General features: G+C 59.7%; 3 protein-coding genes across 3 annotated transcripts; 2 read left to right on the top strand and 1 right to left on the bottom strand.

The window, feature by feature from the left end:
* Nucleotides 1-1,640, top strand: GNG8 (G protein subunit gamma 8). The gene is made up of 3 exons (XM_032839299.1): nucleotides 1-11; nucleotides 1,136-1,221; nucleotides 1,466-1,640. The coding sequence occupies exons 2-3, from the start codon at nucleotides 1,138-1,140 to the stop codon at nucleotides 1,592-1,594; spliced, it is 213 nt and encodes a 70-aa protein (XP_032695190.1). The 5' UTR covers nucleotides 1-11; nucleotides 1,136-1,137; the 3' UTR covers nucleotides 1,595-1,640.
* Nucleotides 1,641-8,959: 7,319 nt separating this feature from the next.
* Nucleotides 8,960-11,555, top strand: PTGIR (prostaglandin I2 receptor). The gene is made up of 2 exons (XM_032839247.1): nucleotides 8,960-9,962; nucleotides 10,999-11,555. Exons 1-2 carry the CDS (start codon nucleotides 9,195-9,197, stop codon nucleotides 11,383-11,385), a joined length of 1,155 nt encoding a protein of 384 aa, XP_032695138.1. The 5' UTR covers nucleotides 8,960-9,194; the 3' UTR covers nucleotides 11,386-11,555.
* Nucleotides 11,556-18,221: 6,666 nt separating this feature from the next.
* On the bottom strand, nucleotides 18,222-26,061 carry CALM3 (calmodulin 3). Its single transcript, XM_032839012.1, has 6 exons — nucleotides 25,914-26,061; nucleotides 21,502-21,532; nucleotides 19,166-19,309; nucleotides 18,891-18,997; nucleotides 18,549-18,684; nucleotides 18,222-18,405 (listed from the first exon to the last, which is right to left on the bottom strand). Exons 1-6 carry the CDS (start codon nucleotides 25,914-25,916, stop codon nucleotides 18,377-18,379), a joined length of 450 nt encoding a protein of 149 aa, XP_032694903.1. The 5' UTR covers nucleotides 25,917-26,061; the 3' UTR covers nucleotides 18,222-18,376.
* Nucleotides 26,062-26,800: the final 739 nt, after the last annotated feature.

Raw genomic sequence — 26,800 nt, 5'->3', positions numbered from 1 at the left:
AGCAGCAACAGGTAGGAGGCTTGGATCTCCACCGCACAGCTAATTCCTCTGCCCGATTGCAGCCTCGGTCTGTCTGCCTGGAAATGAACGAATGAGTGAGCGAATGAATGACTTTCTACTTCTGCGTCTCCACCAGTCTGTCTCTCCCCCAGCCCCTCCAATGGCTCCCTCTCTCCATTCCCCTGTCCCTTCTCTCCTCTGTCCCTTTATCCCTACTGTGCCTCACTCTGCCCCTCCATTTGTCCATCTCTCTCTCCTTTCCCACCCCCTTACTCCATCCCTCCAAGACCCTCCACCTCCCTTTCTCTGTCCCCGCTCTGTCCCTTTGTCCCCCTGGATCAACCTGTCCCTTTCTTTACAGCCCTATCTGTCCTCCCCTCCCTCTACTCCTTTCGTGGTTCCATCCCTTCGTCTCTCCCCCCGCTGCCCAGTCTATTTCTTCTGGGCCTCAGTCTATCCCTCTGTCACTTAGTCCTCTCTCTCCGACCCTCCATTTGTCCCTCCATCCTCTCTGCCCCTCTCCCAGTCGTGCCTGGGTTACCCGCCCTCCCTCCTCCCCCAGCCCTCTCTCTGGCTGCTAATGAGCAGAGGAGCCTTTGAGGTGGCCAGGGCTGGGGTGGGGGAAGCTCCCCAAGGGGGCCGAAGGGGGCAGCTGCTGCCAAGGCCCTAATGAGGCCCCCTCTGCGCCTTTCCCGCCGCGATCTTAATTCCATGTTCTCCCTGGAGCCACCGCTAATTGGCCTGGGGAGGGCCCCCCTCCTGGCTCCTGCTCTATCCGCCAGGGGGCTGAGGACACCTGGATCCCGATCCAGCACCTGTGGCCCTGTTCTCCTGTCCCTCCCTCCACCTGCCTCTAGGTACCCCATCCTATGTACCCCTCCACCATCTTCCCATGCCCCTCTCCTCCCTGTACCTCTGTCCCTCCTTTGGCCTGCCTCTTGGTCTCCCATCTGTACGTCTCCTCATTCCTCTTTCTCTGTTTTCCTGTCCCTCCCTCCATACGCTCTTCCATCCACAAGCCTGTCGCCGGGTCCCACTATCACTGCCACTCTTACCTGGGGACTCAGACTTGCCCCAGTCTATCCCTCTCGGCCCCCCACTCCCGCCCGGCTTTTAAACTCTTCCCCGCCCTCAGCCATGTCCAACAACATGGCCAAGATCGCGGAGGCCCGCAAGACGGTGGAACAGCTGAAGCTGGAGGTGAACATCGACCGCATGAAGGTGCGGGGTGGAGGTGGGGAGGAAGGCGTGGGCTCGGGGGCTGGGGTCTGGACCCGGCGCCGCCGGGGTGGGGCCCGTGGGAAGATTCCCTTCGGAACTGGGCTGGACCCGGGGACGGGACTCGGGCAGGGGGCGTGGTCACGAAGGGGGCGGAGCCGGGCCCGGGGAGGGGGTTGGGGGCGTGCCCGAGCAAGAGGCGGGGCCTTGGGCGGCCGACTGACGGACATCACGCGGGTGCCCCCAGGTGTCGCAGGCGGCGGCCGAACTCCTCGCCTTCTGCGAGACGCACGCCAAGGACGACCCGCTGGTGACGCCGGTACCCGCCGCGGAGAACCCCTTCCGCGACAAGCGCCTGTTTTGCGTACTGCTCTGAGTCTTCCTGACCGCTTACCCTCCCCCGCCAAACTATGGATCCAATAAACGTGGTGACTGTGGTGGGACCCGTGCTTTGGGGGAAAGTGAGGCACGCCCAGAGCTTGGGACCGTCATGGAGGAACCCGCGTCCCCTCTCATCTCTTCTGAGTGTGTGTGGAGTGTGTTGGGGGGCGAGGATTCGCAGGGTGTGTGGGGCGTGGTGTGTGGGCGCGAGGCTTGCGCCGGAGGAAATGCGCTCTCTGGGCTCTGACCTCCACAGAGCACTCCACGATCCTGAATTTATTTAATCATTTCCATAGCCCCAGAAGGCAGCTGGCTGCTTGTATAGTACCCATGTTGCAGATGAGGAGCCAAAGGAGGTCCCTTATTCCAAGTCACAGAGCTAGGAGGTAATGGGGTGAGGACCATGGCCTCCAGCGCTGAATCTCCGAACCCCTGAACTGGCCTCTCTCCTCTCTTGGGCTGTAGATTTTTAGGAGTCCCTGTGCCCGTCACCCCTTTCTCACCTCCCTGAATGACCAACCCCTGCCGCAGGCTTACCTCTGTCCTTAGCACTGATCTCTTGTTTGCTGTTCATTCATTTCTGTGGTAGCTGCTGTGCGACCAGTCTCGTTGGGTGAAGCTAGGAACCTGGTTGTGACTGAGACAGCCCTGGCCTTGCCCTCTTGGGGCCCAGAAACCCTTGGGAGGGAGACAGACCTATCCCCAAGATAATGGTGACCCCGAGCTGGCAGGGCTGGGGTGGGGGAGCTCAGAGGGTATACTTGACTCAGCTTAGGAACCAAGGAGGACTTCCTGGAGGAGGGGACATCTGAGCTGAGACAGGGTGATAATAAAACTTGGGGACCAGGAGTGGCGCCTGGGTGGCTCAGTCGGTTAAGGTCTGTCTTCAGCTCAGGTCATGATCCCAGGGTCCTGGGATCAAGCCCCACATTGGGCTCCCTGCTCAGTGGGAAACCTGCTTCTCCCTCCCCTGCTTCCCCTGCTTGTGCTGTCTTTCTCTCTCTCCGTGTCAAATAAATAAATAAATAAATAATCTTTTAAAAAATCTTACAACCTGGGGACCAGGAGGAGAGAGAAACATGGCTAGAAGGGGAGGAGACAAATTAATATGTACTATTCTTTCCTTCAACAGTTATTTCTTTGTCCTGAGGACACAGGGAGGACTGTGACAGCTCTGGTTCCTGCCCTGTGTTTCTCAGTTCACACATGGGTGGCCCTCAGGACATTTCTAGCCTGCAGTTCTATTTATTTCATCTTTTATTTATTCATTTATTTTTGGTTCTTTACTTTTGGCCTACATAATGTTTTAAAAATGTTCTTGACTTAGTGACCCAATGGAAAAATAAGAGTCCTTTGCTTAAAAGTCCTTATTTCCAGCTTCTCCCAAAGTGGAATTGTGGATGATCTCAGACCCGTATCCTCCTCAGGGTGACCAGAGACTGGGAGGTGGGACCTGGGCTTTTCAGCTCTCCAAAGGCAACACCATGCCCCAACATCTCCTGCTGAAGAAGCCTCAGTGCTGGGTGTTATTTTTCAAGGAGCCTGAGTCAGGGGCTTCTTAGAGTGGAATGTATCACATCCTGAATGTCTGCTGAAATGAGATGAAGGGGTGCCTGGGTGGCTCAGTCGGTTGGGCGTCTGCCTTCCGCTCAGGTCATGATCCTGGGGTCCTGGGATCGAGTCCCACATGAGGCTCCCTGCTCAGCAGGAAGATTGCTTCTCTCTCCTCCTGCTGCTCCCCCCTGCTTGTGCTCTCTCTCCCTCAAAGAAATACATTAAAAAATCTTAAAAGGAAATGAGATGTAGATTGGGTGAGCTGTGGGTTTGGTCAGTTATTTTACCAGGTTGGCTGGAGGGCCACGGGGTTAGAGACCCCCTCCCGTCTTCTCATCCCCACTTACTCTTTTCTCCGGAATAACACCTGTGTTCCCCAGCCTGGAGCTAATGGGGACCAGACCCCTGAGAATCTGGATGGAGCTGGCTCACTGGGCCGTGTGTGTTTCTGGTGAGTGCTCCATTATTCACATTGGGTTAGAGTCCCCTGGGCCCCAACTCTGAGCTTCCTGTTGGGTTGAGGCAGGACCAGCTGTAATTACATCTCCCTCCTGCCTCCCACCCCTCTCAGCTGGCTCCAGGCCAACTTGCATCATGTCTGTGGGAGCCCCGGGGGACACTGGGGACAGAGAGAGCCAAGGATGAGCTGGGGGGCGGAGTGGAGCTGGGGAGTAGGGTTATTGGGAGGGAAGTTGCCAGAGGATTCTGGAATTTCTCAGACACAGCATCCTTACATCCTAGAACCTGAGATGCAGAGGAATCTAGAATTGCGGACCTCAGAGGGCTGGAATTCTGGAGTATTTCGACCCTGTGGGGCCAGAATCTTGTTCCTTTGTCCGGCTGGGACCCAGAGCTCTGCAACTTCAGGAATGTAAGGATTTCCTGAGCCTAGACTGTTGGGATTTAGATCCTTTTAGAGCTGAAATCGTGGGACTGTGTATTGTGGATCCTTCCTCCTTTACATTCCTGGTCTTGGGGAATGGAAGTCAAAAGAAGCAAGGGGGCTGGATGAAGGGAGGGCTGACAGGATGGAGGTCTACCTGGAGGAGGTGTGGGAGGGAGGCGGGGGTGGGGGCAGATGCTGGATGAGCTAGACAGGGCAGGTCCTGGGTGACCAGCATCCACGCATGCAAGCCTGGGTAATCTTGTTAGCGGGTATGACTGTAGTACCAGCTTCTGGTTACCCGCTGCTCTTTCCGGCCAGCCTCCCCTGTGAGATCAGCTCTGGGGTCGGAGCCAGGCCAAGAGGCAGAGAGGGCACCACCTGAGGAAGTGCTTGCTGCTAGCAGTCCCGTCCCACTTCACCCCAAACCCTGAAGGGCGCTAGGCTGCCCCTCCCAGCAGCTGTCTGCCCTTTGCACTCCACATGCTCTGAGCCGTGCTGGGCTCTGCTGCGGGGGGTTAGGGGAGGGGTGGCCCCGAGTCACAACTATGGCCATCACTTATTAGAGTCCCGTTTCTGAAGCCCCACCTCACTTAATTCTCAGATGACCCCCCCAAAGGACTCTGTTTACCCCCATTTTATAGGCATGGAATCAGGCACAGGGAAGTGACAGCACCTGGCCAGTTGGGGCTTGAGGTTGGAGTGGACCCTGATGGATGAGGGTTTAGGAGGGATTGGAGGTGTTGGAGGGGGGCCTGAAGGACAGAAGTGAGGGTATCTCAGAGGAGGGGCCCAGCCCAGGCAAAGGCAGGGTGGGGATGGCAAGAGTAGAGCCTCTTGGAGCAGGGATGAGAAGCAGAGGCTGGCAAGGGCCCATTTGGGGTGTAGGAGAGGGTGGTGGGCAGAGACAAATGGCCTCTGTCTGAAGGCTTTGGCATCTGGCAATGAGGGACAGGTCAGGATGGTCACACAGCAACTTCCTGCAGCAGTGGAAGGACACAGGTAGACAGGTAGGCTTCACAGGTGTGAGAAGGAGATGGGATGTGCGGGAGCGCCTGCGCTCCTTAGTGTGTGTGTGGGCGGGGAGGGGTACGAGGTGGGGCCAACCTCTTCCCAGGGCAGGGTCAGGACACCAGGGAGTCAGAAGGTCAGGCCCCTGGTGAGCAGGGTCTTAGCTCAGGGGCAGGTCTGGAGGGGGGCCTGGGCAGGCAGCTGGAGGCACTGGCCAGCAAGTAGGCGTGGGAGAGGCCCAGGGCTGCGGATGACTCAGTGGAGGATTTCTGAGCTCAGGCTCCTGCTCTGCCCTTCCTTGCCACTTGGGAACACGCGTCCATCAGATGGTGCCCTCAGAGCCCCTCTGCACCCCCCACCCTCAGCACCCTGGAAGTGGGTGAGAGTTTGTCGAACGAATAGTAACAGCGCCAGCAGCTGGTTTGAGGGCTTCCTGGAGGCAGGCAGGGGCCACTCGGTCCCTAATCTTCGCACCACACCCCCAACAGGGGCAAGGCAGCCACGCCACAAAGAACATCCAGGCTGAGCCGGGGAAGTTGTTGTCCAGAGTCTCACAACACAGCAAGTGACTGGTGAGGGGCAGGAGGGGTGCTTCCAAAGCTGCTCTCTTCCCCCTGTGCCAGGCAGTCCCTCCGTGCAAACACACATACACACACACACACACACACACACGGAGACACAGCCATAAAGAAGCCCATGGGCCCACAGTATAACCACGCACGCACAGACCCACAACGAGGTGGACAAAGGAACACAGACATACAAATAGGTAGTCGAGAAAATCATGCCCACTCACAGCCACGGTGCCCACAAGCACGCACATTCACGGTGCTGTCTAAAATCGCCGGTGGGGGGCGCCTGGGTGGCTCACTCGGTTGGGCGTTTGACTCTTGGTTTCAGCTCAAGTCATGATCTCTGGGGTTCATGGGATTGAGCCCCATGTTGGGCTCCACACTCAACGGGGAGTCTGCTTGTCCCTCTCCTTCTGCTCCTCCCCCCACCTCGGATAGATAGATAGATAGATAGATAGATAAAATATTTTTTAAAAGATTTTATTTATTGAACAGAGACACAGCAAGAGAGGGAACACAAACAGGGGTAGTAGGAGAGAGAGACGCAGCCTTCCCGCAGAGCAGGGAGCCCCATGTGGGGCTCGATCCCAGGACCCTTGGTTTATGACCTGAGCCCAAGGCAGACACTTATCGACTGAGCCACCCAGGTGCCCCAATAAATAAATATATTTTTTTAGATTTTATTAATTATTTGGCAGAGAGAGACACACAGTGAGAGAGGGAACACAAGCCTGGGGAGTGGGAGAGGGAGGAGCAGACCTCCAGCTAGGCAGGGAGCCAGATGCAGGGCTCCACCCGAGTGGAGGGATCATGACCTGAGCTGAAGGCAGACGTTTAATGACTGAGCCACCCAGACGCCCCAAGAAAAATATTTAAAAAAAATGCTCACTTCAGTTCCGCAGGCCCCACTAATGTCACACAGACCCACGCCTGAAGTTCACGTGTCCGCCACAGCCCCTTGCATGCCCCCTCCCTGGTGCCCATCTTCCCCTCCCAGGTACTGTGCCAGCCATTCCCGGTTGTCCCTGGGCCGCCATCCTTCCTCTGCCCCTGTCCACAGTCCTTCTGGGGATTCCTGAGTCCTGTTCAAGCCGTGGGAGAGAAGGGAGGCTGATTCACCCTCCCAGAGCTGTTCCTTCCCACACTCCCCCCCCCCACTCCCAGTCCTGGAAGCTGCCCCCTCAGAGCCCAGCTGGAGTGACTTCTCACCCCCAAGACACCTGAGGGAAGAGGAACTTTTGTGGCCCTGGCTGTGGGTGTGGTCACAGATGGGCAGGATGCCAGGGTTCTGGAAAATGAGTGGAGGGGTTCCAGCACTGAAATCAGCCTTGGGGACCTCTCATTAGAGTCGCTGGCTCCCCCACCTGCCCCGGAGCATATGACGGACGGCAGGGATGCGGGCCCTCCTGGCCCCCAGGGGTACAGGTGGATAAACGGAGGCCTGGAGGGGGGCAGGGTGCCAGAGGCCAGGCTACACTGGGCCTGGGAGCCGAGTGGACTTCCTGAGTGCTCATCGGTCCCTGGTGGGGACAGGAAGCCAGGGGGAGGGAGGCTCCAGGAGCCAGAGCTGCCCCGCCCCCCCAACTCCCCTGATGCTGCCACAGGACATAAGCCCGCCAGACATCATCCCTCATTAATATCATATAACTTCCTGAGTTCCCGCTGGTCTGCCTGGGGATTGCAGAAACCAGGGCAGTGGGGGGAGCCACAGAGCCAGGAGGCCCGAGGCCCATGCCCTCCAGGCACCTCCCCAAGCCCCTGGTGTGGCTGGAGCTGAGGCCGGAAGCTGGGGTGCTGCTGTGCATGGATGATAGGGAGAGGGGGAAAGGGGTGAGGCACTTGTGGTCACCGAGGGGCTTGGGTGCAGAAAGGGGAAGTCTGCAGCTACCCAGTGTCCAGCCTTGGCATCGGGAACATCCCCTCCAGGGCTCAGACGTGACACATGTGTGCCCGCGTGCTTCTTGTCACAGAGAGGGCTCTGGCATGGGCCACTGGCCATGGCCGGCTGCCTGGCCCATGAAGCTGGGGTTACCCCATTGTACAGATGAGGAAACTGAGGCACACCGGCTTCTCGTTCTCACCCAGGTCATCACGCTGCAAAGAGGTAGTGGGACGGGGACAGGAACTCACGTCAAATGAATGAGCCCCCGAGTTTGTAATCTCTCCACTTAAACTGCCTCCCTCAGAAATAAGGGGCGTCTGAGAGGGGCTCTGGCCCTTCTGGGTGGGGAGGTTGCATGGGAAGCCATTGACTCCGTGGGGCCCGGGGCTGTGACCACTGTGTGGGCAGCAGGGACATGAGGGCTGAGCACACGGGCCCGGGGGTGGTGGCTGGGGTGTGTTTGGGGAGGTGTGGGAGAATTGGACATGACAGTGATCTTGGAGTCCTGAATGGCTGTCTGTGGCCAAAATATTAAAATATTATTCCTGGAAGTCAAGGTTTCCGGGGCTTGGCCTGGGGCCTAGGCTTGCTGGAGCGAGAAGCAAGAGGGTGGGAGGGCACGCCCCTCTGATACTCTTGGAAGTCCCGGGGCCTGTCCCCGGCAGACTACTGGACACCAAAGCCCTCCTCCCCGGAATCTGTCTCCCCAAGACTCGGCCCGGGTCGATAGGCTTGCACCCTAGGACAAACTCTAGGGACTGGCGTTCTTTCTCGAGCCCCACCATCTCTTTCCCGGCCTTCTGGAAGGAGCGAATTGTATCTGGGGAAGCAAAAATCTCAGGAGTGGCTGAAAAACACTACATCGGGGAAGAATTTCCTAGTCATTTCTCAATCCCTGGGCAATGTCCTAACTCCGGGGCCTGAAGCCCAGAATAGATCCCAGAGGCCACCCCAGACAGCCTCTAGGACTGGCCAGCTGTGCCCCTCAGGTCTTGGTGTGCTCCAGGGTGCAATGACTCAGGGATCCCCATGCGGCCCGAGATGCTGGGGAGGGGCAGAGAAGGGCAGAGACCAAGGTGTGGGGAAGCGGCAGGTGGCTCAGGGAATGAGACCAGGAGAGGAAGCAGGGAGGGAAGGAGAGTGGACTGGGCTGCACTGGGCAGGAGAATTGGAGGGAGCGGGCCAGGGAAGGGGGGAGGAAGCAGGGGGGGGCCCTCTGGAACAGGCAAGGGGAGAGAAGGCGGGGCAGTCAGAGGAAATGAAAAAGCTGGGGCGAGCAGGCTAGATGAGAAGGGAGGAGGGAGGAGGGAGGGAAGTAAGGAGCAGCTTTCTCAAAGAGGCAGAGACCGGTAGAGCCAGCAGACCGGAGAGCAGGGCACAGAGGAAGGGACTGAGCGAGAAGGCAGAGGTGTGGTGAGAGCAGGTAGAGGGCCTCTTCGGGGAGAGAGGGAGAGGCAGAAGGAGAGACAGGGTGGTGGGCAAGTGGGGGAGAAGGACAGAGCTAGGGAGAGGGAAGGACGAAGGAGAGAGGAGGAGAGAGGCAGAGAGCCGGCCAGCCAGCCGCACACACAAGGAGAAGGGGTGGCCCATGGGGAGGGCGGTGGGCGTCTGAGCTCCCCCTCTCCCTCACCCCCACCTGCGCCCCGGGGACCTCGCTAGTCCAGTCCGCACAGAGGCCGTGGGGCGTGGGGGGATGGCCGACTCGTGCAGGAACCTCACCTACGTGCGGGACTCGGTGGGCCCGGCCACCAGCACCCTGATGTTCGTGGCGGGCGTGGTGGGCAACGGGCTGGCCCTGGGCATCTTGGGGGCGCGGCGACGCTCACGTCCCTCGGCCTTCGCTGTGCTGGTCACTGGGCTGGCGGTCACCGACCTGCTGGGCACTTGCTTCCTGAGCCCGGCCGTGTTCGTGGCCTACGCCCGCAACAGCTCACTGCTGGGCCTGGCCCGGGGCCGGCCCGCCCTGTGCGACGCCTTCGCCTTCGCCATGACCTTCTTCGGCCTGGCCTCCATGCTCATCCTCTTTGCCATGGCCGTGGAGCGCTGTCTGGCGCTCAGCCACCCCTACGTGTACACACAGCTGGACGGGCCACGCTGCGCCCGCCTGGCCCTGCCTGCCGTCTATGCCTTCTGCGGCCTCTTCTGCGCGCTGCCCCTGCTGGGCCTGGGCCAGCACCAGCAGTACTGCCCGGGAAGCTGGTGCTTCATCCGCATGCGCTCCACGGAGGCCGGTGGCCGCGCCTTCTCACTGGCCTATGCCAGCCTCATGGCCCTGCTGGTGGCCGCCATCGTGCTGTGCAACAGCTCCGTCACCCTGAGCCTCTGTCGCATGCACCGCCAGCAGATGCGCCACCAGGGCCCCCCGGTCCCCGGGCCCCGGGCGGGAGAGGACGAGGTGGACCACCTCATTCTGCTGGCCCTCATGACGGTCATCATGGCCGTGTGCTCCCTGCCCCTCACGGTGAGTCCCCCTGGTGGCTGGGGTGGGGGAAGGGGGTCCGGCGGGGGGGTGGAGGGAGGAGGGAGGAGGGCAGCCCCCAGCTAGGTCTGCCAGTGGGGTAGTCTAGTTCCCAGACGGGGACGCCGGGGTCCCAAGAGCTCAGAGGCTTTGGGCGCGGTCAGATAGCTCCCAACTTTCTGGAGAGGTGTCTCCCCTCCCAAGCCCTTGGCTCGCCCCTTTCTTATCTGCGGCAACCCCCCCAAACACACCCCAACCTTCCCCCACCCCCTGTAATGGTCATAAGATAATCAGATCCTCCCATTCTGGAACTGTGGTTCTGTGTCTGCCCTGTGCCCTGCGGTTCACAAATTCTCTCTCAGATCGTCTTCAGATGACCTTAGGTACCCCTTCCACAAGCACTTGGCAAGGAGTGGAACCAAGTTCCTGTCCCGTCATTGTTTTTACAGACGGAGGGTGATGGGGCTTGTCCACAGTTACACAGAGCCAGGTCTGGACCTCAGGCTCGTCTGATTCCAGAGTCTGATTTCCCCCCAACCTCCCAGCCCCGCCCTCACCCCCCACCTCTGCCAGGGGCTCTCTGGGCCTTGCCCTTTTCGGGCAGAGCTCCTGCCTGCCTCCCAGGAATTGGATCAGGGGAGCCCCCTGTAATCATCCTTCCCACCTTTCCCCTGCCCTGTACTCTGCGCCTCGGCTTTTCTTTCTGTAAAATGCCAGAGCTGGTCCTCAAAACTTTGGGGGGATTACAGATGACTCACAGGCTGGGAACGTGGAGAGCCACACAGCTGTAGCCCCAGGCCTTAGCCCCACGACCTCCGACCTCTAGGCTGGTGGTTTCCTGGGGTTTTCTCTCCCTTTGCTCCCCAGATGCATTTCTCACTTACTTTCGTCATATCTTATTTCCTGCCCCTGCGGCAGGGAACCCCTCCCTCATTGCTGCCAGGAAGCGCATGGAAGGAGGGGAGTGAGGGCGGGGTGGGTGTTTGGTGGGGGGCAGAGGATTCGGGGGTGCTTCCTGACGCCCCCGCCCTGTCCCCAGATCCGAGGCTTCACGCAGGCCATCGCCCCAGACAGCAGTGAGATGGGGGACCTCCGTGCCTTCCGATTCAACGCCTTCAACCCCATCCTGGACCCCTGGGTCTTCATCCTCTTCCGCAAGGCTGTCTTCCAGAGGCTCAGGCTGTGGTTCTGCTGCCTGGGTCCCAGGCCTACCCACGGCAACTCGCAGGCACCCCACTCCCGGTCCGTCTCTGGGAGGAAGGACTCAAGGGCTCCCGCCACTCCCAGGGGGAAGGAGGGGAGCCGGGTACCTTTGTCAGCCTGGGGCGAGGGGCCGGGGGCACCCGGGCCCCAGGTGCAGCGAGCTGGCAGCACTGTGGGTACATCAACCAAAATGGGGTCGGCAGCCGGCTGCTCCCTCTGCTGACATCGGCTGCCTGTGATCTCCTGCCCCCGGCTGCTGGGAGCCGGAGCCCGACGCTCAGGGCCGTGGCTATCTGTGGATGAGCGGAAGTGAGCCCCCGGAGTCCTTGCCTGCCGGAATCCTGACCCCCCTGAACGCAGGGGGGGCAATCAGCTGCTATTTCCCTGTTTCTCCTTCTCGACAGGCTCTGGGAGAAGAGGGAGGGAGACGGGGACTGTCCTGGAGCAAAAAAGAACACTTCTCTCAAAATAACCCCGGGCCCAGCCAGCCCAGTCTGGTCCTCGCTTGCCCATCCATCTCACTGTCTAAATATTTAGAAGGCAGAAAAGTTTCCCAGAAGCTGCTGTGCATTCAGGTCGGCTCTGGTTTGGCTTCCGGCTCTGACACACACCAGTTCAGGGTGCCGGGCTGCGCACCCCAAGCCCCCACAAACAGCGCAGGTCCTCTCCCAAGCCGCTCTAAAAGCCAGACCCTCTGCCTCCTGGGACCCAGCGACTCCTGGACCAGCTCCCGGCCTCCCCTCACTCCTGATTTCCCATCAGACTTGGAAGCCCCCGCCCTCACCCTCCAAGGGGGAGGCCAGAGGAAGGAGAGACTGCTGCATTGCAAGGAGCATGGCTGGACGCGTACCTCGGTGGGCCGTAAGATGTGGACCGTGGGAGCCCGGGTGTGTGTGTGTTGGTGGGGGGATGGAGAAGCTGGAGGACAAAGGCATGGGGGTTAGGGATCCCGGGGTCCCCCGCAGGGGACATAGCCCGTCTCTGGATGAGTAGCTGTGGCTTACCTACAAAGCCTGCCCTTACCTCCTGCATTCTCAGAGCCCTCGCAAAAAGCTCATTCATTCATTCAACAGCGAGCAGCCCGACAGACCAGTCCCTGCCCCAGCCTGGACTCTGCTGGGGTGATTTCCAGCCTTCAGGCTTCTCCTGCCCTAAAGAGAGGCCCAAGATCAAGGGTGCTCAGGAGGGAGCCAACTGGCGGAAGGGAAGTGGTGTTTACGGGAAATGGGAAAGCCCTTTTCTCCCCCCAACCCCACCCAGTTCCCCTTTGAGGTTGTTCCAGGGTTGAAAGCACTTGATCTGGGGTTAAAAGGGTAAATGTGAACCTGCAGACAGGCCGGGTAGGGAGGCATGGGCCTCTGGAGAGATAACAGCACCTCAGCCCTGCTGTCATTGGAGCCTTTCCACAGACCCTGGAATCAAGGTCCAGAGAGGGTAATCGCCAGCCCTAGGTCACACAGCAAGGAGGAAGTCTCAGTGGGAAGCTGACCTTTCTGTCTCCAGAAGCCAGCTCCCTTGTTTGCTTACCAACTTTGCCTCTCTGCGCCTCACCCTCCTTTGGTGCAGAACCGCAATCGATCAGTAATCTAGAATTCAGTTTATAGGGTAGTGCGGAGGATTAACTGATTGCCTCTGATAAGCAGCTGAGCACTGGGCCTGACTGGAATAAATACCACAAAAATGTTACAGTTACTGCAATCCTGTTGTTGCTGCTGTTGTGTGTGGCTAGCTGGGCAAATGTGGGCTGAAAAAAACAACATTTCCCTCCATGGGTCTTTCCACCGCTATGATTCAAATCACATTACAGAAGAACAAGGGGGTGTCTGGGGAGAGTTAAAGATTGGTCAGGATAACTGGTTTATGGGGTATGGGTTTCCTTTTGGGGTGATGAAAATGTTCTGGAAACCAATAGTGCTGAGGGTTGCATAAGATTGTGAATGTACTAAATGTCTGAATTGTACACGTTCGAATAGTTTATTCTATGTCATGGGTATTTTGCCACAATAAAAATAAAATGTAACACTAAAAAAAAAAAATGAGGGTGTTTAGAAACATTTATGAGTCTTGCCAGAATGACGTATTGGTTGAATTTGGTAATGAAAAGAGTTGACCTGTTCAAAACCCAAACAGGGCAAGAAGCATCAGGTGGAGTCCTGCCTTTGTCACCAAACCTGGCCCAGCCTCGGTGGGGACCAACCCAGAAGGCTCCCCAGAGGGTGATGGGAAAAGGATGGCGTGGGCGGAGGGGCCCCCAGAGCGGTATTTGGGGAGGGAGGCTCAGGATAGGGGGCCTGCCTGCCTGTCCAGGCAAGACCGCCAGGGGGCGCTCGCCTCCACGCTTGGTGCTGTCCCAGAAAGTGGGTCAGTCTGTCTCTCCAGCCTCTTAGGGCTCACTAAGTGATGACCGCGCAGGGCTGGGCATTCCATCCCACGGCATCCAAGCCCGGGGTAGGCACTATTATCATCTCCATTTTTTCAGATTCGGTTTAAGGGGTTAGTGAGGCTTCAGCACGGAAGCTGGTTTTCTGCTAGCTTTTTCCCTCCAGGCCTAACATCTCAAGAATCCCTCTGCCCTCTGCAGACCACCACTGCCTCTGGCCTGGGTGTGTACACCCATCTACCAGGTCCGGGGTTTGCAAGCATTTCCTGGCCCATCTATCTCCACACAGCCCCTCTGGGATGATTTGGAAACTCCTCTCTTAGTTCATGATGCTGGGGACATGGCAGTGACAGAGACAGCCCTGGCCCTGCTCTCCTGGGGCTCGGAGTCCAGAGTGGGCAGAGCTGTGAAATGGGGGTGGGATGGGGTGCGATCTAAGGGGACATCGGGGAGGGCTTCCTGGAGGAGGCGATGGCTGAGCAGGGCCCGAGGACTGGAAGAAAGAGAGCCTGGGAAAGAGGGATGTTTTGTTGTGCTCACAGTTCTGACTCTGGCCTCCTAGCCTCCTGCTCCTTCATTAACTCAACAGATTCCCTGGAATCTGCTTGGGGCCCAAGGCTGCTCTGCGCCTGCTGGGGATACAGCAGTGACTGACACTGTCTTGGCCCTCTCTCACTCACGTTCCAGTTGGATGACAACTTCGTGATCACAGAACCAAGTATTCCAAGAAGCAGGGGAAAAAAATAGAAATTTGTGAGCTGGGTTATGTGCCGAGGTCCTGGCCAAGGGGTTTGCCTAGTGTGGAGCGGGCGTTAGGAAGCTAAGGAGAATGTGTGCATTTATAATTCGTTTTATTCATTTTGGACTTCCTAGAACTGGGCCTGGCCCACAGATGGGACTCAAGCACCATCTGTCTGTCTGTCTGTCTCTCTCTCTCTCACACACACACACACACACACACACATATAGACTGACTGGCTGGTCCCCAGGAGTCCCAGCTCTCCGTGGCCTTCAGTAGTCACTGCTGCCCCACCTGCTGGTCAAAGAGGGAGTGACATTTAGAAATGGTCCCAGTGGCCACTACCCTGGGGGTGGGGGAGGAGGGAGGGGACCCTGGGTGGGCACCTCCCGCTGTGTCCCTCGGCTAGTCCCCGCTGAGGACAGGTGTGAGCTGGTCCAGCGGACCCGAGAGCCGGAATTGGAAACGATTCCCACTGTCAGCCTCCTGCTCCGGGCTGGAATCAGCTCCCTCTGGGCCTGCCCCGTGTCCATTAGAAGCTCCGAGTGCTGTCTATGTGTCTTTGATTAATAAAGCATGGGAAAGAGAAGGCATGATTATTTAATAAAGCAGCCTGTCCAGGAGTAAAAGTCTTTCAAAACACAGGGCCCCAGGGGGAAAACTAATGATAGGAGCCAGAGCCGCGTGGGCAGCCTGGGGCGCTTGGGATATGAAGGATCCAGGGTTTGAGACCCAGCTCGGCTGCTGCCCGGAAGTGCGGTGTGAGAGGCATTACCTGCCCGGGGCTTCCGGTTCTTTACTGTCAGGTCTCGACACTTAATTCAGGCCTCTGCTCACCTTCCGTGGCCTGCGTGCCGACTGAATGGGGTAGGTCTAGAAAGTGGTTAGCACAATCCTCTCGAGTGGGTATTCTTATCTTCCTCCTATAGGGTCATTATTCTCCATCTTGCAGACCAGTAAACTGAGGCCCAGAGAGGTGAAGTCACCGCCCCAAGGTCATCAAGGAGGAAGTGGCAGAGAGAGACCCTGAGGGTTGGAGAGCGCGCTGACCTTGGGGTAGTCTCTTCACTCTTCTGGGCCTCAATTTCCTCTTCTGGAGTCACAGTGTCCTGGAGGCAGAGCTGAGAAGCACGCCTGTGAAGTGGGAGCCTTCAGTGAAGAACGGCCAGGGGTTGCTGTGCCCCCGTGTCCCTGTGGGCTCCCTCAGTCCTCAGCGGCCCCGGGGGGCAAGTGCTCCCATGTGCCCATTTTACAGACGGGCTCATCTGCCTGAGGTCGCGGAGCCAGCCCCAGGCCCAGAGCTCTCATCCATACACTCCACCTCCTTCACGTAGATAGACCTAGAGGCAGACAACTAGGTGGTAGGAAGAGGGGGCACAGACGCTGGGGCACTGGAGAAACGGCCTGCCGCTCCCGACTTCCCCACCCACCGTACTGGGCTCCAGCGATGGGCCCACGCTGGATCAGTCCAGTGCTGGCCTAGGGTCTCTGCCACAAGGAAGGCCCCCGAGGTCGGGCCCTGCTGCTGGGCTTCTCCACCCTTCCAAAGCTGGGTGAAGAGCGAAAGCAAGTTTTTTTTTTTTTTTTTTTAATTCCACTGGATTGGGTCTCTGCTTCCCTCCAGCCCCGCCGCTGCAGCCACGTGCGAGCAGGTCACAGGCCAGACGGTGTCCGTGAACTGTTCATTCCTTGCACCCCTGAAATGGGTGAGCACTTGGGATTTGCAGTTGGAGGCGGGGCTCCTCTATTTTGGGAAAAGCCCCTAAGGATTCTGTTCCATGCCTTCCTACAGTACCACAGGACCCCAGGCCCTCTCCACATCTCCACTTGTGGCAGGGGAAGTTAAGGGGCTTTCTGTTCCAAATCCCTGTCCCCGTGCCCTCTGGGGGGCTAAAGCTCTGTGAGTGCAGGGCCCCAGGGCGTGCAGGCTCTTTGACAGAAGGGGTGAATGCCACCCCTTCCCTAGAGTGCCCGAAGAGTCCCCAACCCAGGTCCCACCGCCGGGGTCTGCCTTCTTGCTGTTCCCCTGGATGACCCCCTTCCCGCCCATCATGTGAATGCTCAGCCTTCAGGTCTCAGCTTATTGGGCTGCTCTCGTGGCCCCGAACCGGCCCCAGGCCCCCGAAGTCCTCATGAGGCACTCATTCGTGTGACTGACACATGGGCCGGGGCTGGCCTCCGCGCTCCTGTGGCCCGCCCCCAACCCAAAGCTGACGGGCTGCGCAGCCAGGCCAGCTCCTGCCTTTAGGGACCACGAGATCCGGCTGGGATCACAAGCCCAGTCCAGAGGTCCCCCTCTGCTGCCCTGACCAGGACAAGGCTCTGGAGTGAGCTGTGTGCAGGAAAGGCCCTACCAGGGCAGGGCTGCAGGGCCCACGCAGGGAGCAGGCCCAGAAACAGAGGCAAGCGGGGAAGAGCCACGTCAGGTAGTCACTGTATTTTATTGGAAAACATTGATATATATTTTTCTTCACAGCTTGAACTGAACACAATATTGCCCGGTTTAAAAAAAAAAAAAAAAAGAAAAAAAAAAAGAAAGAAGAAAACCCAAACCAAAACACTCCAAAAACGTCCACAGCCTCACGCCTACCTGCCCTTCCCCTCAGCTCTTGGCTGGGTCTCCCATGACGCCCTGTCCCTCCCCTCCCCTCCCCTCCTCTCCCCCGGAGGCTGGGTGCCAGAGGGTGGATGAGGAGGTTCTCAAAGCTGGGCAGGTCCCAGGAGAAGCCACTTTAACAACCTGGGTGGGGGGGGGGGCAAGATGAACAGAAAAAAGGAAAAGAAGAATCCAGACGACCGAACTGCCCACATTGACTTACTTGTCCCAGAGGCGAAAATCAGAAGCAAGGTCACGGATCATGCTGGGGGAGTATGGGGGCAGGCGGGGGTGGGGGGAGGGGAGAGAGGGCACGGAGACCAGCACGGGTGCTATGGAGCCAACCGAGTCACCGCGGAGAAGCGGGAGGGGCCGGCTGACCAGGCCGCGGAGCTGCCCTCGGCCACCGGTCCCGGGCCAGATGGCCCGTAAGACTGTCTTATTGCAGGGGTGTCCTCTCCGGAGTGTGGCGGGCTCATCTTCCCTCTCTCCACCCTCCAGCTAGCCCGGCACGGTTTTCAACAGGATCAGTTTTAAGGGGAATAAAGAAGAAAACCAAAGGAGAACCTGTACAGGACAAAGCAACATCCCTGGCTCCGCAGCAACAAGGGGCCTTTGGCGCCGGGTGGGGGAGGGTGGGAGGGGGTCGCACGGGGCAGCGCGGGTGGCATGGGACGTTAGCACCAGGTATTTACAGAACAGCTCGAGATCGCTTTAGGAACACGGGCATGTACAATTCGCAGAGTGGCCATCTCAGCAGCACCCCCCAGGCCCCCCCCAGGAAGCCGATTGGATGGTCTCACATCAGCCAGTGGGACCTGAGCGGCATCCACTCTATCCGTCCCCTTCCAGGAGTCGGCCTCTTCCAGCGGGAAAAAGAATGCCAGCTTCCAAGACTCCCTCGCCCCCATCCTGGACCATATGCAGTCCACACTGCGACCCGAGTTCCCCCCCCCCCGCCCCAGCCCTTCTGGAATGCCTCTCTCGGCACCCCTGCCCCGAAAGGCTGCTGGGATGTGCACAGGGAATCACAGGGCTGGTCGCATGCAACAGCGGAAGGCATGCTCTCCTGCCTGGGCGAGGCCTCATCCCCTCCCCAGCAGGGCCGGGGACAGGGCCGGCAGCCACCCCAGCACCCAAAGTCAGAGGACACATGAAAGGAAACAAACCAAAAGAGAGGAGAGCCACCCGGGCTGGAGGAGGAGGACAGAGGCTCCCCTCGGGGGAAGGGGGCTGCGTCCAGGAGTGCATCAGGCCTCGGAAGATGAGAACGGAAAGGGGGGAGGGCAAGAGGCAGAGATGAGGGGCCTGGGAGGAGACTCAAGGAGGGAGAAAGAGCAGTCATGCAGCTTGGGACAAATCTTTTGTTGCTTTATCAGATTCTCAGTCAATCAACTGGTGTTTGCTAGAACCGGGGAACGCAGGGGAGTGTTGAAGAGAGCGCGCGCGCGAGAAGAGAGAGAGCACGAGAACGGGCATCGCCAGCTGCCCGGGGGCCTTCACTTGGCGGTCATCATCTGTACGAACTCTGGGAAGTGAAACAGAAGGAGCGGGTCAGAGCGGGCGAGCAGCCCAGGCCAGAGGCCCTCCCGGACACAAGTGCCCTGATGTTGTGACGCGGACTTGCTCCGGAGACCGCCCCCGCCCCCCCGGCTCCCAGCAGCCACTTACCTTCATAATTGACCTGGCCGTCCCCATCGATGTCGGCCTCTCTGATCATCTCGTCCACCTCCTCGTCGGTCAGCTTCTCACCCAGGTTCGTCATCACGTGACGCAGCTCAGCAGCACTGATGTAGCCGTTGCCGTCCTGGGCGTGGGGACAGGGCAAGGCTCTGAGCTGGTCGGGGACCGTCAGGGCACCCCCACCCAGCAGGGGAAGGGGTGAGGTCGCAGGGCAAGCAGGCAGCGGAGCCGGCACTGGGACCCAGGCCTCAGGGAAGTGGCGTCCCGGGGCCTCACCCAGTCTGTCCCTGGGCCGGAGCCCTAGAGCTACTGTGGGAGACGAGTACCTACCTTGTCAAAGACACGGAACGCCTCTCGGATCTCCTCCTCGCTGTCTGTGTCCTTCATCTTTCTGGCCATCATGGTCAGGAACTCCGGGAAGTCAATGGTCCCATTCCCTGGAAGGTGGGCAGGGGAGTCAGGAATGTTCTTGGCCCGGACCCTGGGAGACTGCCCCAGAGCGCTGGCAGAGGGGACGCACGCTCATCCGTCGCCCCAAGGGAGGCTCCCAATGGTCCAGAGATGCGACCGAAAAGGGGGCCACCCCCCTACCCCACGGGGCTCACCGTCCGCGTCCACCTCGTTGATCATGTCCTGTAGCTCCGCCTCAGTGGGGTTCTGTCCCAGGGATCTCATCACCGTCCCCAACTCCTTGGTGGTGATAGTCCCGTCTCCATCCTTGTCAAAGAGGGAGAAGGCCTCCTTGAACTCTGGGGTAAGAGAGGGAAGGAATCGGAGGTCAAGGACCACGGGGAAAGCCTCAGTGAAAGGCGGCCCCAGGAGTCCTCCCGGAAGGAGCCAGGAGCCTGCCAGTCCAGGCCCCTCGCTCCGGTGCTCGGGGCAGACCCCTTCCTTTCTTTGGTCAACATTTATTAAGCACCTACTTTGGCCAAACTAGCTCAGTGAGGACCAAGGGGAAAGAGGCTGACAGGGGTCCGCAGAGAAGTCTACGTTTCTTTCTGGTCCCTGGCTTTGGCCTCTCCCTCCAATGATGAAACGGACTGCTGTCATGGAGTGGACCCGAGCAGAGAGAACTCTCCACGGGAGGTACGCTGGCCAAGGTCAGCTGGCTGGGAGGGGCAGGGGAGGCTGCAGAATGCCTTGGGCGGTCCTCCTGGGCCAGTTCCCTGCACCTAGTGGCGGTGTGTGGCTGTGTGCGGTGGCATCGGGGGTGGGTGCGCGGCGGCGCGGCGGGGGGATGGAAGCAGAGGGGACGGCTGCCAAGCTGGGATGAAGAGCGAGTGGCGCTGAGTGGGAAGGCCACAGCTGGGGACGCATCAGGCGCGGGGAGAGGAGCACGTGGCTGCTGCCCTCCCACTGGGCCCATTTTGGCACCGGGTGCTCCCTACCCCCAAACCCTGGGAGAACAGATGCCTGGCAGCCTATTCCCAGAGAGTGTGGGCTGGGGTGAGGTGGTGGACAGTTTGCTAATGGGGACAGGGTGGGGAGCGTAGTCTGTTTGTGTCACGTAAGGGCAGAGCCCAGGCGTGGGTGGCAGGTGCGGCGGGAGACGCACACACAGCCCAGAAGCTGTGTTCCCGAGCCTCTGGGCCACAGGGACAGGAGTCTCCTTGGGGATGCCGGCACCTCTCTGTACTGAGGCCTTGGGCCTCTTGTGGAGGGCAGGACCCGGAGCTCATGATCACTCCACAACCAGGCGGTACTCCAGCATTCCGCCATGGGTCTCCTTGGCCAGAGTTTAGAAGAAGGAGGTGTGACTGCATGTGGGAGTGGGGGCAGGGAGGAACGGAGAGAAGGCGAGTCCACTCCGGCCTCCTCCCGCGTCGGCGCCGGACTCGGCACTTAGCCTGCAGCCTGTTGGACCTGACAGCAAACCTGGGGCTGGAGAGCTGCTGGGGCCCAGGGCCCATTCTGTGAATCCTTCCGCCTGTCTGCTCTGAGCTGGCCCAAGGCTGGGGGCAGAAACCAAGAGCTGGCTTCTGTCCTAAGCAGCACACGGTCTTGGGAGAGGGAGACCGAGAAGCCCACGGAGTGACACGGCAGTTCCTGTAGTGGTGACCCTTCTGGGGTGGATGGGCCAGGTGGCTACAAAAATGAATTAGATGGGATTCCAGGACTTCTGCCGGCTTCCTGGGGGATATACGGCCTTTCCTTTATTCACCTACATGGCCAACAAACATTTACGGAGCTCCTACTATATTCTAGGCACTAAAGGTACAGCAGGGACCAACAGAAACAGCCCCCAAAACGAGGAGCTCACGTCTAGTGACAGGAGATACAGCAGATGAAGACACGAAATACTTCCGACAGTGAGAAGGGCCACAAGGGCAATACACAGGGCGACGGGCCAGAGGGTAAAGGAAGGCTGTCCGTCCGGGCCGGGCAGGGAAGAAAGGCCTCTCCGAGGTGACATCGGAGCAGAGACCCAGAGAATGCAAAGGAGCTGCTCACGGCAGGAGCTGGGGGAGAGTCCTCTCTGGCCGAGGAAAGTGACTCGAGATGTGTGAAGGGGAGTGCAAAGCACAGGCCAAGTGCAGAGGGGGCAGTGACAAGCCATCCTCTGGATGGCTCCTGAAGTGGGACAGGAGCTCTGCAGCCCCCCGGGAGGCTCACCTTCGGAGCCCAACGGCGGGAGCTGGGACCGAGAGCTTGGTTTACCCGCAGCCACCAAGCAGTAAGAGGCCCCCGATGGCCCGCAGCCAGGAGGACACAGCTCTGACATCTGGTGCGTGCCCGGCTCAGGGCCACGGGGGTCTGTCTGGTGTTCCTGGGGGCAGCGTGCTTGTACACACGGTCCCCAGCGATCTAAGCACAGGACCCAGCACTGGGGCAGGGGCCACACGAGTCCAGCGGTCAGCGGCTACTCCCGCCGGGGTGAGAGCCGGCTGGGGATGCGCAGGCCTTCCTGGGGCAGGGCAAGGAGGCGGGTAGGCAAGCTCACCTGCGATCTGCTCCTCGGTCAGCTGGTCAGCCTGGAAAAGCGAGGAGGACACAGTCAGTCCCGGGGCTCACCCGCGGGGGTCCCCTCGTCCTGCCGGCTCAGTCCGGCGGTCCCCTGGTGAGGCTGGCTCCCCAGGACATCCCCTGCCCCTGGGCTAAGGAGCTGCACACCGCGGTTCCGGACTGCAGGAAGGCCAGGTTCTGGGAGGAAGTGTGGGGATTCAGGACTCTGGGAACTAGAGTGGACTGGAAACCCGGGCCTGCCTGCCACGGGGCCCAGTTAAGTTGCCCAGACCCAAGGCCTTCCAATCTTGACCTAGCGCTTGGGAGCCACGAAGGGTGGGGAGATGTCCTGCTCCTGCCCAGCCCAGCCCAGCCAGCACAGCGGGTTCCTGTCTCTGCTTAGCTGCTGTACTGCTGCCACCGAGAGCCCCAGGGGCTGAGTGAAGGGAGCACTTGCCCTGGAGGCCTAATCAGGCATTTCTAGAAGGCTCCAAACTGAAGCAGGCCAGTCCTTGGGTAGGACAGAGGGAAGATGTCTGGGGCTCTCGGCTAGTTTCTGTGTCACCTATTTGGACGCAGCTGGCAGGAATTCTCCTAACTGGTCGCTCTGAATCACTCCGGGTACTCTGGTCGGGCCACAGACAGCCGCCCCACTTCCCTGTGCACAGGGCAGGCACAGGGCACCACTCTGTTCTGTTCCTTTGGGGCCGGATGGGCCAAGGCTGGGGAGGGGCTGTGGGACCCAAGTCAGCTTCCCTGGGCTTTGCTGCAGCTTTTAACACTTTCCAGTCCTGGCCACTCTGGGGACTGGCCAGGTGGGGGCAGGGAGCCCTTGGTGCTTGCTGGGTTTGGGGGTGGGGCAGGGGAGAGGCACAGACCAGCTTTTTCTGCACTGGTGTCCTGCAGAGGAGCTGGGCAGGCGGCTGAGCCCCAACATTTAGCTTGAGGCAGCAAACACATGGATTTTCCTTGGTTTTTGCCAATGTTGCCAAGAGGGCACCACCCTGCCTGGTGCCCAGACGACCGCCCCCTCCTTTACTTCCTTTTACAATCGGGAAAGGGGCTCTGCGTCTCCGGCAGGGCTCCAGCCTGGAAGCTGAGAGCCCTCAAAACCAGAGCAAAGAGAGCAAACCATCTGCATCCCGGTTCCAGAGCTTCCCCGGCAAGCTAGCGGTGACCCGCCCACCCCCACCCCGTCCCAAATAGAAGAACTGGTCACATCAGAACTGGTCTAAAATGTCCTTTAAGTTTTTTTTTTTCTTTTTTTTTTTTAAATCAAAGGGGGAAGGAACTTGAGGCCAAGCCCCAAAAAGGCAGAAGGGGAGGGGAAATCGAAGTGATGATGACAGAGGAGAGATGGCCAAGGGAGGAGGGAAGAAGGAAGGTAGAGAAGGAAAAACGTGCACATTCTGGAAAAGTCCAAAGCCTAAAGGGAAGGTTAGGAAGCCAAACGGAGACCCTTCTGCATTGCCTCCAAAGGAGACGTGGGGCTGCCAGCCCCGGCCCACGAGCCCCCTGCTTGGGCCACTGCCCTTGGCTCCCACGGGCAGAGAAGCCTGGTCCTGACACCCGAGGAAGCTGCTCAGGGAACGTGAGAAGACAGGATGGGCTTCTGGTTACCAAGGCCAGGCAATGCCAGGGGAGAGGGAAGAGAAAGAACCGAGGGCAGAGAACAGTCTGGGGAGGAGGGTAGCCATTCCAGCTGCTCCGGGTTCTCTCTGCCTGGCCCAGAATGGAAGGAGCCTGCCCGAGCTGGGGGCTTTCCCACCCCTACCGCCCCGCTCTGCAAGAAGCCCAATTGTCTCCCCACTTTGGGCAGCCCTGTTAGGGGCTGGGACACGTGGCCCCACATGCCCAGGAGTGGCTCTGAAGGGCTGGGGCTGCCACCCGCGGCTGGAAGGCAAGGATGATCCACACCAGGTACAGGGCTGCGGCAAATAGGCGTGGCTCTGCTTCTAGAGCCCATCAGACACTCTCCTGCCTATTAGAAGACCCTCTCCCCGACCCCCGTGGCGTGAAGGAAAGGTCCCAGCTCCCAGCTATGGATCTCAAAGCATGGCTGCTGCCCACAGCACAGATCACCCAAGAAACTGTTACCACCGGGGACCCCTTCTCAGGATTTCTTCCCTTTCAAAACCTGAGAATTTTATGCTTCCAAAAAATTGTCTCCAAAACAACCCAGCTGGTCTCCTGCTTCCTTATCCCTCATCTTCGGCTCCAGCAAGGGGCCGGACAAGAGGAAAGAAAAAAAAAAAACAACAAAACCCTGGGGTGGGGGAGGGAAGAGGTATTATTTCTCTGCGGTGACCCAGCCCCCAGCCAATGCCAGAGAGCAGTGTTAGATGAGAGCAGAAACCAAGGCCAGGGCCCCTCACCCGGGCCAAGGAGAGCCACAGCGCTCAGGCCGAAGTCCAAGGCTGGTGACCAGGGCTCGTCCCACCCACACCTTTCCGATTACAAGTAGGAAGAGAAACTAGCTGGGGCCCAAGTCAGGTCCTATTTGGGACGCGATGGGGGGGGGGGGCCGCTTCTGGCACCGGCCAAGAAGGCCTTGAGGGCCCCTAGAGCAAGGTTCTGCTGGGGGAAAATAGGGTAGCGGCAAGAGGAGCCACTAGGTCTGTGTCAGCAAGTCTGAGATCTGATACACAGCAGCGGCTGCTTGCTCTCCCCGGCCTTGCCAGGGAGGAGGGCTGCGCGCGGTTCCGAAGCTGAGCCTGGGGGGGCTGTGGGTGCTGTGGGTGGCAGGGAGCAGGAAAGAACCAGTCTGCTGGTTTTCTCTCAAAGCTCCAGCTGTGTGAATGAACAGAGGCGCTCAGTGAGGGCCCCGGATGGAACAAGTAGCCCTCGGGCAGAAGAAGGGGTCCCTCTGGAGGTCCTCTCTGTTCCAGCTCTGCAGCCCCCACCCCGAGGCCAAGGGAACAGGCGTCCGATTGTCACCGACGCCACACTGTACTGCACTGTCATTTGGCACAAGTGAGGAGACGCGCAGAACAGTGCCCGGAGCTGGAGACCACAAGAAAACCAGCACTCCTGTGTGGAAAAAGCAGCTCTCTCTGTCTGGAAGGGGCAGCGAGGGGGTGAGATTCCAGGCTTAAAAGGCTGGCTCGTTTGATGCATCCCAAACTTTGGTCCCCCACCCCCCCATTTCATGCTGCTTCAGTGCGCAATAGGAGCCTGAACAACTCCACCCACCTGCTCCCACAGCCAGGGCGCCTCCTGCCCAGCCCCATCCTTCCTGGGGAAGGGGGACCGTCCAGCCACTCCCTTCAGCCTCAGCAGCCCACTCCCCATTTAGACTGAACAGTCTTTGTCCTGGTCTTTCCCTGGAGACTTCCAGGGAGCAGCCCACATCCACCTCCAAATCTAGGCCCACCTTGGCTGCCATTCATTTTCTCCTCCGACACCCCCCCCCCGGGGCCCCACCCCCGCCCTCCTTCCACCTCACCTCCCACAACCCAAGCCAGGCTCCTCTTCTACCCCCACCTTCTCAGGGGCCCAATGCAACACTCCGCCCCAGCCCCCTCCCATGAAAACCAACCTCCCTAGTTCAACAGCCTCAACCCACTAGTAACCTCAGAACCTTTTCTGGCCGCCCCCCAAACCAACCACGAGGTCTCCTGCTCCCCCACCACTGGCAAGACCAGTCTCACCATTCCCTCTTAACCACCTCCCCTACCCCAATCCTTTTCAGTCCCTGGAGGCTCGCAGAGCATCTTCCAATGGCCACTGCTACCCACCCCAGGCTCTTCCTGCCCTAAGCTTGCACCTCACCCTCCTCCTCCTCCTCCCTCTGCAATGCTGGTCTTCCCAGAACTCCCCCCTTCCCCTCCGGGGTCTGATCTGCAGAAGTCGCCCCCATCCCTGCGACTCTCCCCACCCAGGTCCAGCTACACACGGCTCCCTCTTGGGAGCTCGCCGGCAGCCTGGCCTTCCTCCGATCTCCCTTCCCCGCATCCTTTGAGGACCCAAAGTCTTCATTAGGGCCCGAATACCCCCTTCCCCGGCCAATGCTTCTTATCTCGCCCTCCAAGGGGTCTAAACACCCCACCTCAGAGATCCAACGCCCCACCCTGGGTCCAAAAGTCCTTTCTGGTGTCCAAACCCCCTCTGAGGGTCCAGATACCCCATTCTGGGTTCAGATGCCCCCTTTGAGAATTCGGGTGCCCATTTTGGGGTCTAAATACCCCACCTGGTATTAAAAGTCGCTTTTGAAGCTCCTAACCCTCTTCCGGGATCCAAACGTCCCGCTCTGGGTTCGAAGGCCCCCAACAGAGGGGCCGAGAAGGGTCCAGGGGCGCTCGCCGGGGCCCCGACACCCCCTATGCCGGGTCCACTCGCCCCTTCAGGAGTCCTGCCCCGCCATGCCCGCCTCAGAGCCCCCAGCCTGGGCGGCCCCCCAGCCTCACTCACCATGGCGAGGCCGGGGTGTCCGGAGCGCGGGGATCAAGGTTCCTCCGGCGGCGGCAGCAGCTGCAGCAGCTCGAGCTCCGCCGCGCGTCCGCGCCTCCACACTCACTACCCGCAGAGCGCGCCGCCGCCGCCGCCTCCCGCCCCAACGGTCCTCCAACGGCCGCTGCGCGCGCGCCCCGCCTAGCCCGGCCCCGCCCCGCCCTTCCCGCGCGCCGCCGCACTGCGGCTCCCGTGGATCCCTCCGCGCCACACTCCGCACCGACGGACCCGCGGATCTCTGGCGCCCGCCCCACGCAGAGCCGGGGTTTGCCTCCGGCCGCGCGCGCGCGCGCACGGGCCGCGGGACTACTTTTCGTCGCCGCGCGCTCCGCCCCCCTGCGTCCTCTCCACTTGCCCCCTCCGGCGGAGGGACACGGCTGGTGTGGCGCGTGACGCGTTCCTGTGTGAGCCGCGCCGCTATTGGGCCTGGGCCATGGCGGAAATGAGAGCGCGGTGCCGATTGGTCCGGCCTTCCCTGCAATGCGTCAAACTGGGGCGAGCCACTGCGTGGTGGCGGTGGGGAAGCCTTAAATGTGTGGCTGCGGGGAGCCGTGAGGTGTAACGAGGTGAAGGGAGAAGCTGTGTGGATGTTAGAGATGCAAACACATCGTCTTGGTGGCCAGGGAGTGTTAAAAGGGCTGGCGGAAGATGCAGAAGGAGTATCTCGGGTCTCCCCTCTAATAGATGGAAGATGGTGCAATCCAAAATGCTGTGGTCTGGAGGCCCCGCCCCCGACTGGGCCCTACCAGGTGGCGGGGTCTTCAAGGTTCTGCTCTTCAAGTAAAGGTTCTTCCAGTAAAGGTTCCACCTGTGGGGGCAGGTGTGCGGACCCCGCTTCACGCTTGATC

This window comes from Lontra canadensis, unplaced genomic scaffold (assembly GCF_010015895.1).
Source record: "Lontra canadensis isolate GAN:19392208 unplaced genomic scaffold, GSC_riverotter_1.0 scaffold107, whole genome shotgun sequence".
Taxonomy (NCBI): domain Eukaryota; kingdom Metazoa; phylum Chordata; class Mammalia; order Carnivora; family Mustelidae; genus Lontra; species Lontra canadensis.
The sequence above is the reverse complement of the archived record's forward strand: the minus strand, read 5'-3'. Positions and strand labels throughout refer to the sequence as shown.